At 41.8% G+C, this 17,272-nt stretch overlaps 1 protein-coding gene across 4 annotated transcripts in view; it reads right to left on the reverse strand.

Moving 5' to 3' along the window:
* Window positions 1-258: 258 nt before the first annotated feature.
* Window positions 259-17,272, reverse strand: part of apaf1.L (apoptotic peptidase activating factor 1 L homeolog) — a 46,632-nt gene continuing 29,618 nt past the window's right edge. For all 4 annotated transcript variants that reach the window (XM_041585085.1, NM_001092365.1, XM_041585084.1 and 1 more), the window contains 7 exon segments: window positions 16,700-16,825; window positions 11,325-11,450; window positions 10,406-10,525; window positions 10,178-10,303; window positions 3,968-4,093; window positions 2,708-2,854; window positions 259-1,996 (listed from right to left, as the gene is read on the reverse strand). In XM_041585085.1, coding sequence (XP_041441019.1) covers window positions 1,850-1,996; window positions 2,708-2,854; window positions 3,968-4,093; window positions 10,178-10,303; window positions 10,406-10,525; window positions 11,325-11,450; window positions 16,700-16,825 — 918 coding nt within the window. In that variant the 3' untranslated portion in view covers window positions 259-1,849.

Here is a 17,272-nt window from a genome sequence, read left to right on the forward strand (position 1 = left end):
AATGATCAGATTGATTTTACTATCCAATGGTGTAGCAACATCACACCTTGCCAGACGGACTGCTACCATCTTAAATGATACCTTTACACAACTGGGAAAGGGATTATTATTATTATTATTTATCAATACATTTTCCCTGTAAGTATATGACAATATAACCTTCTTATTTATATTAAGTCCATACACTTAGCTGAGTACACAGAAACGGGCTGAAAATATGCATTTTTACCGGGGATGATAAAGAATCAGGAGCCAAGGCACAGAAGAAGTTCATTTATTCAGGAATGTAGGCACATTAGAAAAAAATAGAAAATACATTATCCATAGAAAATGGTTTTAAGTGCTTCACAGTAGTCTATAAATACCGGAATCTTAATTGTATTGGCATCCATTAAGGCAGTAGGTGCTTGCAAATTAATTATTGTGCCTTCCCTGGATTATTTCATTATTTTATCTAGGTAGCATGCCAAATGATCCCCAAACACGAAATGAGATGTACACAAGTTGAGGTGGTTTAACCCTTTGCCTGCCTCTAAAAACGGGTGTGTTAAGGGTGTTCCGAGACCTAGGCAACAGGTTATTCCCATAGTACAACCTTAAACCCAGAAACATAGGAGCAACGCTGGCATCCTTAGCAGACAAAAGATTAAGGGGAAGATTTATTAAGGGTCAAAGTGAAAATTCTAAATTTTGTTTTGGTCAAAACTCTAATTCGAATTGTGAATTATCCAAACTCAAGTCGAGTTTTTATTTGAATTGGAGATTTATCTTTAAGAACTAGAATTAGACTATTCACCACCTACCACCTGCCAAATTACTGTATAAGTCAATGGGAGAGGTCCAGGGATCAATTTGGTGATGTTTGCTGCATTCCTGACATTCCAATTTTGAATGAATCGAGTTTTTCAAATTCTAATTGAATTTGAGTCGATTCAATTCGTCCGAGCTGAGAAAATTCGATTTTATATTGGTCAAATTTATGGGAGTTTTTAAAAAATTCACATTAATTCGAAATCCGACCCTTGATAAATGTGACTCTAAATGTCATGCGTGTAATTGTTGCAGTGGGCAACCACTTCAGGAGTAATGAAATGTAGAATGGTTTACTTTGATAGAAAGGTACTCATTGATTGTTTTTGTTTGTATATATATATCTTTCCATTGGTTTTAGAAGGATTTTCAGCAACATTTATGTAAAATAGGCATTTCACAGAATATTGACACAGTCCTATGAAAATTCAAGTCAGTATTACAAAAGAGTTGCAGCACAAAAAATCAGTATAGGCTAAAGTCCCCTAAAGATTTTTATTCCACAACTCTTTAGTAATACTGACATGTTCCTATGGATCACCATAGGAATCTATCAGCGTCTCTTAAAGCACCCCTTTATATTATGATACAATTACGTCATTGCTGTGTTTAATCATAATTTTTAATGTTGATCAGGCTGTCTGTTTCAGGAATCCTCCAGCTGCTTTTTAAACAACAGCTTGAGTGCTACAGGTTGACATCCCTGATATAGGCGATACATTCAAGTATCAAGAAATAAGATAGCACCAGGCAATAAATGGCTTTCATCCAGGTTACAAAATCTTTGCTGTCACCGAACTGAAATACAGTAGGTTAATAATCAAACAAGCAAAAAAACAATGACTGGGAGTGACATTCTATTTTGCTCCGCTCCACCTACCACTAAATGGCAATTGAAAAACCCAGCATGCTGTATTTTGAAAGCTGTGCTAAGCAGAGATTCCTCAAGGTTTATCCTCAGTTTATTTAATGTTGCACATGGCTGATTATCAAAGGAACCTAATGGCACAGTTTATTTAATGCACACCATGTGCCGTTATCACTCTATTAGCTTCAGCACGTACAGAATTCCCAGATTGTCAATTGTTACAAAGGTTCTAAAAGTAGGACATAAGTGGATTGATTTGAGATTTGTGCCAACTGTGTAGAATGTCTGTTTGCAGGCTCCAGTATCCACATCCCACCACTGAAAGAAAAGTAAATGAAAAAAATAAGAGCAGTTATTTTGTACTATATTATATATATATCCATATATTAAGATGCTGGGGTTATTAAGATAATATTTTAAGTGTAAATTGGTGAACCTCACCCCTCTACATTAGAAGATTAAGCCTTCTTTTGTGGTTTTATCAGAGCTATTTGCAGACCCAATTGCACTAGATTACCACAAGTATCAAAATTCCTGTATGTTCCCGTCATTCTAAAATTGCTGATAAAACAGGTTCTTTACTGGGAAGGCTTTCCATTATATATTGGGACATTGTTGGTGGGGATGGCTTTTATTCAGGCCTGGCTCGCAGTTAGAATTCCAATTCATCCCAGAGGCCTTCAGGTGAGTTGATGTCAAGGCTCTGTGTAGACCAATCAAATTCTACTGCAAATAAGCAAACCCATTCTGTACAGACTTTGCATGAGGCCTTGACCAGGGAAAAACTATGTCAATGTTACTACACATATAGTTACATAGTTAAATTGGGTTGAAAATTTCAACCCCTTCAAATGAAAACCGAGCATCCATACACCCACCCTCCCTACTTTCACATAAATTCTATATACCCATATCTATACTAACTATACAGTTTAGTATCACAATAGCCTATTGTTTTGTTTTGTTCTTTTTATATATATTTTTGCTTTTGTGAGACCTCCTTTGAAAAATCAGGGTGACAGCACTTACCTTGACATTTGCCCCAGAGGATACAATTAGCTTGCTGTTGGGAGAGAAGTGTAGATCGGTCACCCAACCATCATGCAGACTATTTTCATTATTGACAGATATGTCACAACACTGTTTCAGCAGCTCTCCATTCTGCACACTCCAAATCTATCAAGTGAAATGACAAACACAAATGATGGCTCTATTAACTGAAGATCAGTGCTTATTTCAAAACTTTTCCTGCCTCCCCTAAATATGCAGTGGTTCATTCCACGTTGTTCTAATACCATCTTAGCACATTGCCTACTACATTGTTGGAATCTTAGGCACAGTTGGGATATTTGCTCATTCTGCATTAGTAGGTTAAAATCAATGAAAAACAAAAAAGCGACATGCAACAATAACTCTGGGTCGAAGATAACTAAGAATAAAGATAATAAATATATATATATAATAAAATACGGATTCAATAGTTAAGCACATACTTTGGTGCTGGGTTTTTGTTTTTTTGACCCAAAAATGGATTTTAAAAAAACTCTGAAAATTAATACTCTAATGGAACTCAAGAGTCTGTTAGAGACGAATAACATTGCTGCAGCTCATGGCATTAGATTTTAGTAGCCTAAAGCACCAACTGAATACTGGTATTAGCACTAATTATTAGTAGAATAACTCACTTTAAAATGGAGGATTCCAATATGCTGTATATATTTTTGCTGCAGCCACAAAGGGGCTCAAAATTGTGTACATTTTTAACACCTATTTCTTGCCCACTCTAAACTGAAAGTTTTAAAGAGAAAACACCCAGGTCATAAATGGTATTTATTCTTCCATTTAGTTCCACCTCAGAAAATATAACGGGATAACTAAAGAATAAATTCTATTCCTACTCTGTATATTTTGCATGTTTGTGAGAATGTAAGCTACCAAATTGTTTGCATTGCCTAAGTCAGTCTTTATAATAGATTATTAAACAATTAAAAATATTTATCAACTATCTAGCAAAATAGACAATGTCTCAAGGCAGGCAATATGGTTCACAACTATGCTGGAATTCCCCAGTACTTTGTGCAAAGAAGGCACAGATAGAATGATGGGAACTGTGCAGATTTACTAAGAGTAGGCAGGTGCTTGAGAAGCACTTTACGGTGGAATTCTGGGGGGGGGGCTTAGTTCCACCACTGATTTTGTGAGCTCAGAAGGCTGAAACACCAAGCAAACAGCAAACAATGAAACTAGCCAACAAGATCACCACCACATGATACAGTAAAAATGTCATACCATAATTTTACCGTTGTCATCACCAGTTGCCAAATACTTGTTGTCCCATGAAAACCGACAGCATCGTACACAGCTTTGGTGTCCATTCAATTCATGGAGGAGGGTAGACATATCTAAGCTCCATATCTAGCATGAAAAAACTGTTTTGGTCATCACAACATTTATAAAACAGGATTTTTTGATACTCACCGTTAAATCCTTTTCTCTGTAGTCGATAGGGGGACACAGGGAACAGCTGGGGTTAAGCTCCACCCTCCGGAGGCAGGACACTTGAATAATTGATTAAAGGGGCGTGACCTAGGGTCTGGCTTAACCCGGTGCTACGCCAACCTAATCAGTTTGTACCAAAGAGACTGCTAGCATAAGAAAAAACAAAACTGAATGAGCAGAACGGTAACTCAGGGAGTATTCCCTTATGGACCAACTTGGTCAACATCTCGCCGCGGGGCGGGAAGCCCTGTGTCCCCCTATCGACTACAGAGAAAAGGATTTAACGGTGAGTATCAAAAAATCCTGTTTTCTCTGTCGTCTCAGGGGGACACAGGGAACAGCTGGGGACTTAACAAAGCAGCCCCGAGAACAGCAGGGTGGGAGCGGAAGAGATCGGTACACATTATTGTACCACAGAATGTAACACCTTACGGCCAAACGAGGCCTCAGAGGAAGAAAAGGTGTCAAGTCTGTAGAACTTTGTAAATGTGTGCACAGAGGACCAGGTGGCCGCTCTGCAGATCTGATCCAGGGAAGCCGAGTTGCGCCATGCCCAGGAAGCTCCCATAGCTCTGGTGGAATGAGCACGCACTCCTTCGGGAGGAGATCTTCCTTTAGAGACATAAGCTAGATGGATGAGTTCCTTCAGCCAGCGTGCAATGGAAGTCTTAGAGGCTGCCATGCCTCTGCGGGATCCTTCGGGAATCACAAACAAACGTTGGGAACGTCGAAAGGCCTTCGATTTCTCTATATACCAGCGGAGCGCTCTGACGACATCGAGACTATGAAGTCGTCTTTCTTTAGTGTTAGCCGGATCCGGGCAAAGGGAAGGTACAATAATTTCCTGGTTGATGTGGAACGAAGACACAACCTTGGGTAGGAAGGAAGGAACAGTGCGCAGAACTGCCTTATCCTTGTGGAAAACCAGGTAAGCTGGATCACAGGAGAGAGCACTGAGTTCGGATACTCGGCGTGCCGACGAAATCGCCACCAGGAACACTACCTTCCAGGTAAGCAGCTTGTCAGAGATAGTACCCATGGGTTCGAAGGGAGGATCCAGTAAGGCTGCAAGGACAAGGTTGAGATCCCAACCTGCGATCGGAGGGCGGAACGGTGGTGCCGCATGGGCAACACCTTGCAGGAAGGTATGAACGGTGTCTTCGAGGGCCAGTCGAGAATGGAAGAGGGCTGATAGTGCCGACACTTGTACCTTCAGTGAGCTAAGCTTGAGACCCAGTTGAAAACCCTGTTGCAAAAAGGACAAGATTCTTGGTATGTCGTAATCCAGAAAAGGGAACCCGGCTTCTTGGCACCAACTCCAGTAGCTGCGCCATACCCTATGGTAGGCTTTGGACGAGGTAGGTTTGCGAGATTTCAACATTGTGGTAATGACCTCGTCAGATATGCCTCGTCTCCGCCAATTGTCCGCTTCAATAGCCATGCCGTCAAAGCGAAGAGGCCCGGATTGTGGTGTGCTATGGGCCCCTGGAGAAGGAGATCGTCCCTGGCTGGTAGTCGCACTGGTGGAGACACCGACATCTCTTGAAGATCGGAGAACCAAGTTCTTCTGGGCCAATATGGGGCTATGACAATGACCTTGATGTTCGATCGTCGTATCTTTTTGAGGACCCTGGGCAACATGGGCAGAGGAGGGAAGACGTAAGCTAGGTCGAAGTGCCAACTTTGAGTCATGGCATCCACTCCTGCTGCTAACGGATCCCGGGCGCGAGCGAAGAACGATTGTACTTTGCGGTTGTTTCTGGAGGCCATCAGGTCTATCTGGGGAAGGCCCCACTGACTGACTAGGAGGGAGAACACCTCTGGGTGAAGCTCCCATTCTCCTGGGTCTAGTTGGTTGGGGCTGAGGAAATCCGCTTTCGTGTTGTTCACCCCTGGAATGTGGATGGCTGACAGCCTTACTGAGTTTAGTTCTGCCCATCTTAGAATCTGTTGGGCCTCCGCTAGAGCTGCCTTGCTGCGGGTTCCTCCTTGTCTGTTTATGTAGGCGACCGTGGTGGAATTGTCGCTCTGAACTCTCACTGATCTTGTCTGCAATTGCTGCGTCCAGTGCTGGAGAGACAGTCGGACTGCCCGAAGTTCTAGTATATTTATTGAGAGAAGTATTTCGGGAGCGGACCATAGGCCTTGCACGGATAGGTTGTCCCATGTCGCCCCCCAGCCCAGAAGACTGGCGTCGGTAGTTATCACTGTCCAATCCGGGATTGCCCAGGACTGGCCCGTTGACAGATTGTCCCGTTGCAGCCACCACAGGAGGGAGTCCCTTGTCGACTGTAGAAGAGGGATCTTCTGAGAGAGTTGACCTCCCTTCCAGCGGGACAGTATGTTGGCTTGGAGAGGTCTCAGATGAATTTGTGCGAATGGTACCGCCTCCATGGACGAGACCATCGATCCCAATACTTTCATGGCCAGATGAACTGTGGGAAACTGGAGAGAAGCTAGATGGCGAATTTGATCTCTCAACTTTCTCTGTTTGTCCAGTGGAAGAGTAACCCGCTGGGAAAGGGTGTTGAACTCCAACCCCAGAAATGTCATCTGATAGCTGGGAATGAGATTGGATTTGTCCCAGTTTATGGTCCAGCCGAAGTCTTGCAGTAGTAGGATCGCCCTCTGGAGATCCGATTTGCCTTGTTCCATTGTCCTGGACTTCAAGAGCAGGTCGTCCAGATAGGGGGTCACTGATATCCCTTGAAGGCGCAAAGAGGCTGCCGTCACCGCCATTAATTTGGTGAAGACCCTGGGGGCGGAGGAGAGGCCAAATGGCAGAGCCACAAACTGATAATGGCGATTCTTGAAGGCAAACCTCAGGAAGCGATGATGAGGTGGCCAGATAGGGACGTGGAGGTAGGCGTCCTTGATATCCAGAGACATCATCAGTTGTTCCGGTTCCATTCCTCGGATTACAGACCGTAACGTTTCCATCTTGAAGCGAACAGACCGTATGTGTTTGTTGAGGTACTTTAGATCGAGTACTGGTCTGAAGGAACCGTCTCTTTTGGGAACCAGGAAGAGATTGGAGTAAAACCCGGAGAATTTCTCCTGCGGAGGTACCGGGACAATTACTCCGTTGTGTTCCATCTTGGAAATACAGTCCAGAAAGGCTTGAGCCTTGCTTGGGGCGGATGGGAGCCTGGACATCAGAAATTTGTTGGAGGGGGGGGAAGAGAAGTCCAGATGATACCCCTCCGACACAATCTCGTTGACCCAATTGTCCGAAGAATGTCTTGTCCACACCTCCCGGAATTGAAGCAACCTGCCCCCAATTGGTTGCCGTGACCCCGGAGGGGGTGACCCGTCAAGCTGAAGTGGACTTGTCTGCTGGAGGCTTGTTATGGAACTTGTTCGGTTTCCACGCTGAACGTCCCTTATCGCCGGTCTTTGTTCGGAAGTTGGAACGGTGTGGGGAATTGCTACGCCTGGTGTAACGACCACTTTGGCCACGAAAATTTTTGCCTCGCCTGAAGGAGGAAGGTGTTTTTGATTTAGGCTGAGGGAGAAAAGAGCTTTTTCCTCCAGTGGCCTGAGAGATGATCTTCTCTAATTCCTCTCCAAAGAGTTTCTGACCCTTGAAAGGCAGTGAAGTAAGGGACTTCTTGGAACTGATATCTGCCGTCCAACTCTTAAGCCAAAGGGTTCTACGGGCTGCTACTGATAGAGCTGAAGTGCGAGCCGTAATCTGGGCAGCATCCAGAGTAGCATCACACATATATGCAGAGACTTCAGCAATCGCTTGTGCTGTGGAGAGAAGTTCAGTTCTGGGAACTCCCTCTTGAATGTCCTTGACGAGAGACTCAGCCCATGTCTGTATGGCCCTGGATACCCAGGTAGAAGCCAGGACAGGGCGTAGTGTAGATCCGGCAGATGAGTATAGGGATCTCAAGAAACCCTCCAGCCGTCTATCGGTAGGGTCCTTGAATGCCGCCGCATCAGTGACTGGAAGAGCTGTGGTTCTTGAAAGCCTAGAAACTGGAGCGTCAACCATAGGTGGCATGGACCACTTGTCCACCCAGTCCTTTGGAAAGGGATAGGATTTGGAGAATTTTCGGGAAGCCTGAAATTTTCGTTCGGGAGTATTCCATTCGTCATTAACTATGGCAATGAGTTGATCGTGAGCCGGAAAAACCGTAGAGGCTTTTTGTTGCCTCTTGAATAAGCTGGCCTCTTGAGATTGTTGATCAGGTGAAGGAGTAATTTTTAGTACTTCTAGAACACTCCTGATAATGTTGTCAACGTCATGTTGAGGTTCACGGTGTCTGGACGCTTCGTCCTCATCCTCTTCTCCAGAAGACACGTCAGAAAGAGGAAGTTCGCCTTCGGAGTGAGATGAATCTGCTCCTGCTGATGAGCAGTCCGAATGAGGAACAAAGGAAGACTCCCCTTTAGAGGGGTCTGCTCTTTTGCGTTTGCCGCTGGATTTCTGGCCTAACTTGGCTAGAGCCTTTCCCAAGTTGTCTGCAATGGCGGGTAAACTTTGAAGAGAGGCCAATGATTGTGAAAGCTGAATAGCCCAAGGAGGAGCCGTTGGAGCTGCAGAAGTGCTTGCGCCCCCATCTAAGGTGATGTCTTCTATATTAGAAATATCAGATGGAGGCCCTGAAGGAGAGGTTCCTGGAATGGAAACAGAACCCTGCCCCCTGGAACAGGATTTGCAGAGAGGCTCGCCCTGACCCCCTGAAGTTTTAGCATTGCATTTGGTGCACATGAAATAAGTGACCGTAGCTGGTGCTGCCACTGCTGCTGCTCTCCCCCCCGGCCTTGGGAATAGCCCCCCTGACTTACCTTCTGCCATTGCAATGTCTATGGTACCTGCTGAATAGGTTTGGCAAAGGTACTGGGAACCTGCAGAGAAGTGCCACAGCTGTTATTGTTAAGGCTGAATACTGCTCTATTAGTGGTAGAGAGTATATCCCAGGACTGAAGGACTTGTCCGTCTATGCCCCTGCTGTAACCCGCAGCGTGTGAGAGAATGCGCTGCTTTCGGCGCGAGTGAATCCAAAATGGCGCCGTGGAACGCATGTGTGCGTTCCAGCTACGGCGCGCAGCGAAAATGGCGTCCACGCGCAGGGAGAAGAAGCAGGGAGACTCGCGTCGCTGCTGAGAGCTACGAGTCCGTCCTTAGGGCAGCGTGCAGGCAGGGCCAGAGTGCCAGAAGTAAGCAAACAGGCTCCAAACAGTTAGGAGTCCTGCCAGTCTGCGCCTGTTGTGAGTCCCATAGAAGAACCACGGCAGGCATAAGTGCAAGGCAGAGGGGGGGGGGGGGGTTGAGCAGGCAAGTGAGTGTGTTAAGATAATTCTGGTTATCTGGTTACTCACAGAAGTCATACCGGCCCAGAGACCCTGTATCCTTAGCAGGAGTGGGTATTAGTGGATGGTCGTTATAGCCCAAGGGCTAGGAAGAGACCCCGGTATGAATCCAACGAAGGAGGTCCCCTGTTGAAACAGGTAGCCCTGCTCTGGGGAGACCCCTTGTCTGATGAATTCTTCTGTAGATATATGTAGAAGTGCATGTCCTACCTCCAAGCAGGACACTTAAAAACTGATTAGGTTGGCGTAGCACCGGGTTAAGCCAGACCCTAGGTCACGCCCCTTTAATCAATTATTCAAGTGTCCTGCCTCCGGAGGGTGGAGCTTAACCCCAGCTGTTCCCTGTGTCCCCCTGAGACGACAGAGAAAACTGTTTGAGTTAAGTAATAATTCATAGGGTAGGATCTATAATTATGACTAGTTTAACATGTAATCAGTAGTATATTGATGCAAAAAAAAAAAAAAAATCTAGGGATGGGGCGTAAGAGGCAGCAGAATATATATTCCCTACTGTCTAGAGAGCAAGAACTCACCATACCTAAAATCTTTTGTTAAAAATACTCAATCTATGCAATTTTACCAAAGCCATAGACTCATTACAGAAGACAACTGTCAACAAATGAAAAATGTTGTATCAACAAACATCTGACTTCATCAGCATTAATTATATTGATTTACCTTGGCACTTTTATCAGCAGAGGCAGTTGAAAATTTGGTGGAGTCAGGTGAAATATCACAAGATAGAACTGTCTCAGAATGGCAAATAAACTCTTTTCTGAGCTTTCCAGTGATGAGGTCCCATACCTAAAACAGGCAAAACTCCCTGTATGACTGTTGCATAAGAGCCAGTATGCTATTTATGGGATTTTAGAGGAACATATATAGGTAACTACTTTTAATGCCTACCTTGACTGTTCCATCAAAGGACCAAGAAAATACTTGTGACTCTTGCAAAATCTTGAAACATTTCACAGGTTCTTTGTGCCCACGTAATTCCAAACTCTCTCCAGATGCTAAGCTCCAGACCTGCACAGCAGAACAGTCTTACTACATGTCAATGAGGTCTACCCCAAGAATGAAAAAAAAAAAAACACCTTTTTTTGCATAATAAAAGACAATGTACTTCTAATTGACTTTCCAATACACATTAAACATTTTGATTTGTAGGCTATTTAAAAAAACAGCCATTCACAGCAGTGCATTCCCTTTATATTACCTTTCCTGATAGAGAACCGCATACTACTATTATTTTTTTAATTAACTCTATAAGCACCAACAAAAACTGTACCCTGTAGCAGACAATTATGTGTAAAATATTTTCTAAATGTTTACATGGGCTGCCATGTATACGCCAGGCTTTAGATTTATTTTTTTTAATGTCATATATAATTAGAAGCCACTATACTACATATCCAAACTCAACAGCATTATGGTCCGGTTAGAACCACTGATGTCTATGGAAAATGCCTCAGCTTAGGCAGATAATATTATAAGGAATAATATGTGCACACAGTGCAATAGCCACTTTTTTTACAATCTAAAGGGGAAATAAACATAAAAAGGACACAAAAAAGAATCACATTAGATATTAACATGAAAGAAATGTGGTTCAGCTTATAACAGCTATTAGACAATATTAGGAATGATGAAACTGTAGTTTGGCAAGCCAAAGAGCAGATCATGTAAGTTTGACAGGGTAAAGTTGATTGAATCCTACCATTTCCACAGATTTCTAAACTAACATGTTGTGTCATTGGTCACGGTGCTGCTGTAATAAATACTGAAGAAGTAATTCACCAAAGGATGAGGCCTGTGAAATACTCACTCTAATAGTGGAATCATCTGAGCTTGAAACAAGGTGTTTTCCATCTGCAGTGAACTGGCAGTGCTGGACTGTAGCACTGTGACCATCCAGTTTACAGAGGATTTCACCCCTGGATACATCTATAACCTGTCAAGAAAAGGAAACAAAAAATTCAGCGATTTCGGCTATTGTCATGCCCTGTTAAAAAGTATAAATATCACAGGATAAGTGAGACAAAATATAAACCGCATAAAGCAGGTTGGTGAGTTAAGGTGGCCATACACACACACAGATATTATCATACAGAACTTTGCATATTCAGTTAGGGATGCACCAAATCCAGGATTCTGCCCTTTTCAGCAGGATTTGGCCGAATCCTTCTGCCTGGCCGAACCCGAATTTTCATATGCAAAGTAGGGGCGGGGAGGGAAATTGCATGACTTTTTGTCACAAAACAAGGAAGTGAAAAAGGTTTTCCCCTTCCCACCCCTAATTTACATATGCAAATTAGGTTTCCAATTTGGGTGGGTATCTTGATCGCCTTTGAAGGCACCTGAACATCAGCCAGGGTTTACTGCTGAGGTAGAATTCTATTGTTTATTCTACCTGTATATCTTAACGTTTGCAACGAAAATGAACAATGAATCAAGATCGCAATTATTACGCATATGGCCATAAACATAATGGGCAGTTTAGCATTGTACAGTTGTTGCTTTCATATTTCAGAGAACAGTATACTGTATACCATAAAAGAAAGTTACGCTTTGAGAGAAATTCACTTTGAAATTAGTATCTAGTAAGATGTCGACAGTGATGGACAATGTTGCAGTTGGTCTATTTTATGAAGACCAGCCACAAATTGTCCAAGAAGATCATGGTCTGCATAATTACAAATTATCATTTTAAGATGAAAAGTCTTTTGAAAACCAGTGGTAAGCCAACTGTGGGAGGTAGGAACTGTGTACTTGATGGCGTAACCTAGTAGTTATGTAGACAGTTAGTGTGAGATCTGCAATGAAAATATTCTGCCGTAGATATTTTTAGAACAGTTGATGTATGACCGATACACCAATATTCTCTTATATATTGGGACGTTGTTATGAGCGAAGCATGGCCCTGACCTCCAATTATAGGAGAAGGAAACCTAGTTGGCGCAAAAAACCCTCCCCCCCCTCCCGTGTGTTGCTCACCCTCCCTCCTCCCCCCTGGCCTACCCGTCCCGCTGGGCAAATGCCCCTAACTTGTTACTTACCCTTCTGCGCAGGTCCAGTCTATGGAGTTCACCGACGCCATCTTCTTCCAAGCGATCTTCTTCCTGCTTTGACCGGCGCATGCGCAGTAGGAGCATTTCGCCGGTACAATCTACTGCGCATGCGTCAAAAGTCACGAAGTGAATTCGGAAAACTTCGTGACTTTTGGCGCATGCACAGTAGATCCGTACCGGCGAAATGCTCATACTGCGTATGTGCCAAAACGCCATTCAAAGCAGGAAGAAGATCGCGTGGAAGAAGATGGTGCCTGTGAACTCCATGGACTGGACCTGCGCAGAAGGGTAAGTAACAAGTTAGGGGCATTTGCCCAGCGGGACGGGTAGGCCAGGGGGGAGGAGGGAGGGTGGGCAACACACGGGAGGGGGGAGGGTTTTTGCGCCGACTAGGTTTCCTTCTCCTTTAAGGCTTGAACAACCTCTGTTGTTGAACAACCCAGTTTAACAACACTGGGTATTGCATATCTTTAACATCCCTAGTGATGAAGGTTACCTTTACTAAGGGGCAGATTTATTAAGGGTCGAAGTAAAAATTAAAATTTTCAATTTTTTTTTTGGGCCAAAACTCTCAAATTTTAATTGTGAATATCCAAACTCAGTTCGAGTTTTAATTCGAATTTTGAGATTGATCATACTCTGGCCCTTTAAGAAATTGAAATAGACTATTCACAACCTAAAACCTGCAGAATTAATGTATAAGTCAATGGTGGAGGTCCAGGGGTGAATTTGGTAATGTTTGCAGCCTTCATGACATTCGAGTTTTTTAAATTTGAATTAAGTTTTTCTAATTCCAATCAAATTTGAGTCTGACCTGAGAAAAGTTGATTTTATTAATAAATTTAAATTTGTTGAATTTTGAGTTTATGGGAGTTTTAAAAACTCACATGACTTCGAAATTCAACTTTGATAAATGTGCCTCTAACTGTTTCTCCCTTTCTGAAAACATTAAAACCCCCTCTTCTATGCTAGAGATCCCAGTCTTGAAGAGGCCTCAGAACCCAGTTATGTATCACAATCCATATATTGCAGAAGGTAACAATTATATATACAGAAAATGTATTCAAATATGGGTAGAGTTAACAATTTCTGATATTTATATCAAACCAAAAGTTTTATTTTAAAGGAGAAGGAAAGGTTAAAACTAAGTAAGCTTTATTAGAAAGGTCTATATAAATACACTAGTAAACCCTAAAAGTAGTGCTGCTCTGAGTCTTCTGTCAAAAGAAACACAGCATTTCTTTCCTTCTATTGTGTACACATGGACTTCTGTATCAGACTTCCTGCTTTCAGCTCAAACCTCCTTGCCCAGGGCGTGAGCATGCTCAGTTTGCTCCTCTCCCCCTCCCCCTTCTCTGCTGTAATCTGAGCCCAGAGCTATGAGTGAGCAGGGAGAGACTCAGGCAGGAAGTGATGTCAAAGCAAGCTAATACTGCTGCTGCTATCCTATACAAACAGAGAACTTCTAGAGCTTTTTACTCAGCTATGGTAAAACATTCTACAGAATAAATCTAGCATTCTAGCTTGCACTATTGCAGCTAATCTATTGGCAATAAAATGCCTCCCTAGCTTTCCTTCTTCTTTAAATACAGTTGTAAGGAATGATGCATTAAATAAGCTAAATTCTAAACAGAAAAATAGTTATATTAATTTATGTCACTGGCAAAAAAATTAGTTTATTTTTCTGTTTCCTAGAAATAGCTTTGCACCTATTTTACTGGCATTATCCTTTAAATACACATTTCTATTATACAGGCACAATGAACAAATTAGTTATTGAAAAAAAGTGAGTTGAAATGGAAGATTATTTCAGGAGAAATGCTCCCCTGCTGGATACTAAAGCCAGAGTTTAAATGGAATTAACAACCATTTCAGAAAGGAGCTCTTATTTTCAAAGCAGGTGGCTATTGTCCTATTTCCAGTTTCTATTCCAGTGACATTATTTAAATTTTACCAGATGTTCAGAAATAAAATTAAGCTGTTCGACACCGTGACACCCGCTTGGCTGAAAGGCATTACTTCTGTAGAATTGATTTTCTTGACTTCTGTATGCGCTTTGTCTTCTAATGGGGATGCTCTTACAACACAGTTTCGCCTCGGTAGACAGCCGGCCTCTTTTAGCAGCATGGGCTTAAAGTGCTGTCAAAAAGAAACCTGTATGCTGCTTTCTAACTTAGTCCCTGTGTTTTTAGAAGTCAATTAGTTTGGTTCAGCTAGCATGATATATTAGTCCAAGCCATGTGCACACATGGGACTGTCATTTATAAAATGTAAAACTGCCGTCAGAGACGGCATGTGGTGATTTGAATGGCTATGCTACTATCTGCTGTGCAATAGAGATAGCGCTGTTGGCAATCTGAGCTAAATTCATTAAGGTGGCTCATAGCACAAAGTCTCCCCTGCTGTGCTCCTTCTAATCTCATATGTAAAGGAGATATTTTAGTCCAGTCTCCTATAGGATAGGTAGTATTTTTATTTCTGAATATTACAACAAGGATATTAAAGAGATAAAAACATTTCCCCCTTGTATTTAGGCAATGGAAATTAATGTATAACCTTTCTTCTCTGTTCAGTTATCTACCTAGCTACTATAAGGGCTTTAGCCCACGGGCAGATTTAGTCGCCTGGCGACTAATCGCCTCTTCTTCGGGGCGACAATCTCCCCGAACTGCCTTCCCCCTGCTAAAATGAAAAGTCGCCTGAGGCAATGCACTCGCAGCGATCCGATTTCAGAAGTCGACCGAAGTTTCCTAAGCGCCGCAAGTGCATTGCCGCAGGTGACTTTTCATTTTAGCAGGCAGAAGGCAGTTCGGGGAGATTGTCGCCCCGAAGAAGAGGCGATTAGTCGCCAGGTGACTAAATCTCCCAGAATCTGCCCATGTGCTAAAGCCCTAAAGGTGTAACAGCTTTAGCAATGTACCTTGGATTGTCTCACTTCCTGCCAGGCTGAGAATTCTCTTATATGTAATAAATTATATATTTTTTTAGATTTCATATTAATAATGTGTAACCAGAGCCCCACCCCCCAGCTGGCATGGGACGAGGCGTAGTCAGAATGAAAAAAAAGTTAAAGGAACATTAGTTGAATAATTAGGAAATTTATTGAACGCACCTTTTGCCTATTGTTTTAATTAAGAACAATGGGTTTTGTCATATCTTGCGTTAAACAGGGCAGAATCTGAAATTGAAACTGACGTCACATTCTACTATTCAAGCACAACCAAAACATATCAGCAGTCCACTAAGACTTTCTTAAAGGAAAGCTATACCCCCAAAATGATAATTAAGTAACAGGTAGTTTATATCAAATTAAGTGGCATATTAAAGAATCTTACCAAACTAATATATATATATATATATATATATATATATTTATATATATATATATATATATATATATATATATATATATATATATATATATATATATATATATAAATATATATATATATATATATATATATATATATATATATATATATATATATATATATTTATATATATATATATATATATATATATATATATATATATATATATATATATTTTATATATATATATATATATATATATATATATATATATATATATATATATATATATATATATATATATATATATATATATTATAGTAAATATTGCCCTTTTACAAATCTTGACTTGAACCACCATTTCATGATGGTCTGTGTGCTGCCTCAGAGATCACCTGACCAGAAATACAACAACTCTAAAGCTGGCCATAGACGCAAAGATCCGATCGTACGAAACACTACATTGTTCGGGGTATAGTTTTCCGTTAATATAAACAAACCCACCCTTTTCCCCCAGCTGCAGCCTATTAGGTTGTGAGATAAAGACCAGCACATTAAGCAAATACTGCCATTTTCTCCCAGAAATTGCAGATATAGTAACAAAAAAGTTATGAGGTTGTGACTTAGCACTGCATTCATTTGACATATATATAGTGGAATTAGGAGAAAATATAGTACATCTGGTTTTCCAGTTATGAAACGCAAGAGATTAACGGTCTAGTATAGTATGCAATTTGGGTGATCACAGTCTCACAGTAAGTGGTATATTTTCCAATGAAATAACAATAGGTTACAATCTTGTTTCAAGAATTAAAACATACCTTTACTTTACCATCTCTATCTCCGATAGCTGCTAGTTGGTAGTCGTTTGTGAGACAGCAGCACGTAACACATTTGTCCTGTGTGTTGATCTGTGATAAAGTCTCTCCAGTCATTCCATTAATTAGCTAACAAAAAACAATAGCAGGTGTTTCATTAAAAAACGTAAAGAACAAATACCTTTGTAATTTAGAAACTATTCATTATACACAGAATATATTATCTGTATATATTGGTGCCCAACCAGTGCTTGCCTAAGTATAATATTAGACATGGCATTTGCTCGCCAGGACTGGTTGCCAAATGAGCCAATCTTTACACTATCACCAGGTGGTGAGTCAAATCAGACTATTATGATTACTTGGAACCCATGATAATAACTGGATCAAATTAGGGGGTTTTGCAGACCTTTTGGAAGAGCCTGATGCAGGATTTGTCAGAGAGACCAATGAATAGATGCCTAAATTCTAACCATATATTTGTCGGCGAGGCATTTTTAGACGATACATGGGTCAGTAAGCTCATGACTCAGAAGCCCCCCCCCCCCAGTTTGGTTACTATATTGGACTTTTTAG

The sequence above is a fragment of the Xenopus laevis genome, chromosome 3L (genome assembly GCF_017654675.1).
Source record: "Xenopus laevis strain J_2021 chromosome 3L, Xenopus_laevis_v10.1, whole genome shotgun sequence".
Lineage (NCBI taxonomy): Eukaryota > Metazoa > Chordata > Amphibia > Anura > Pipidae > Xenopus > Xenopus laevis.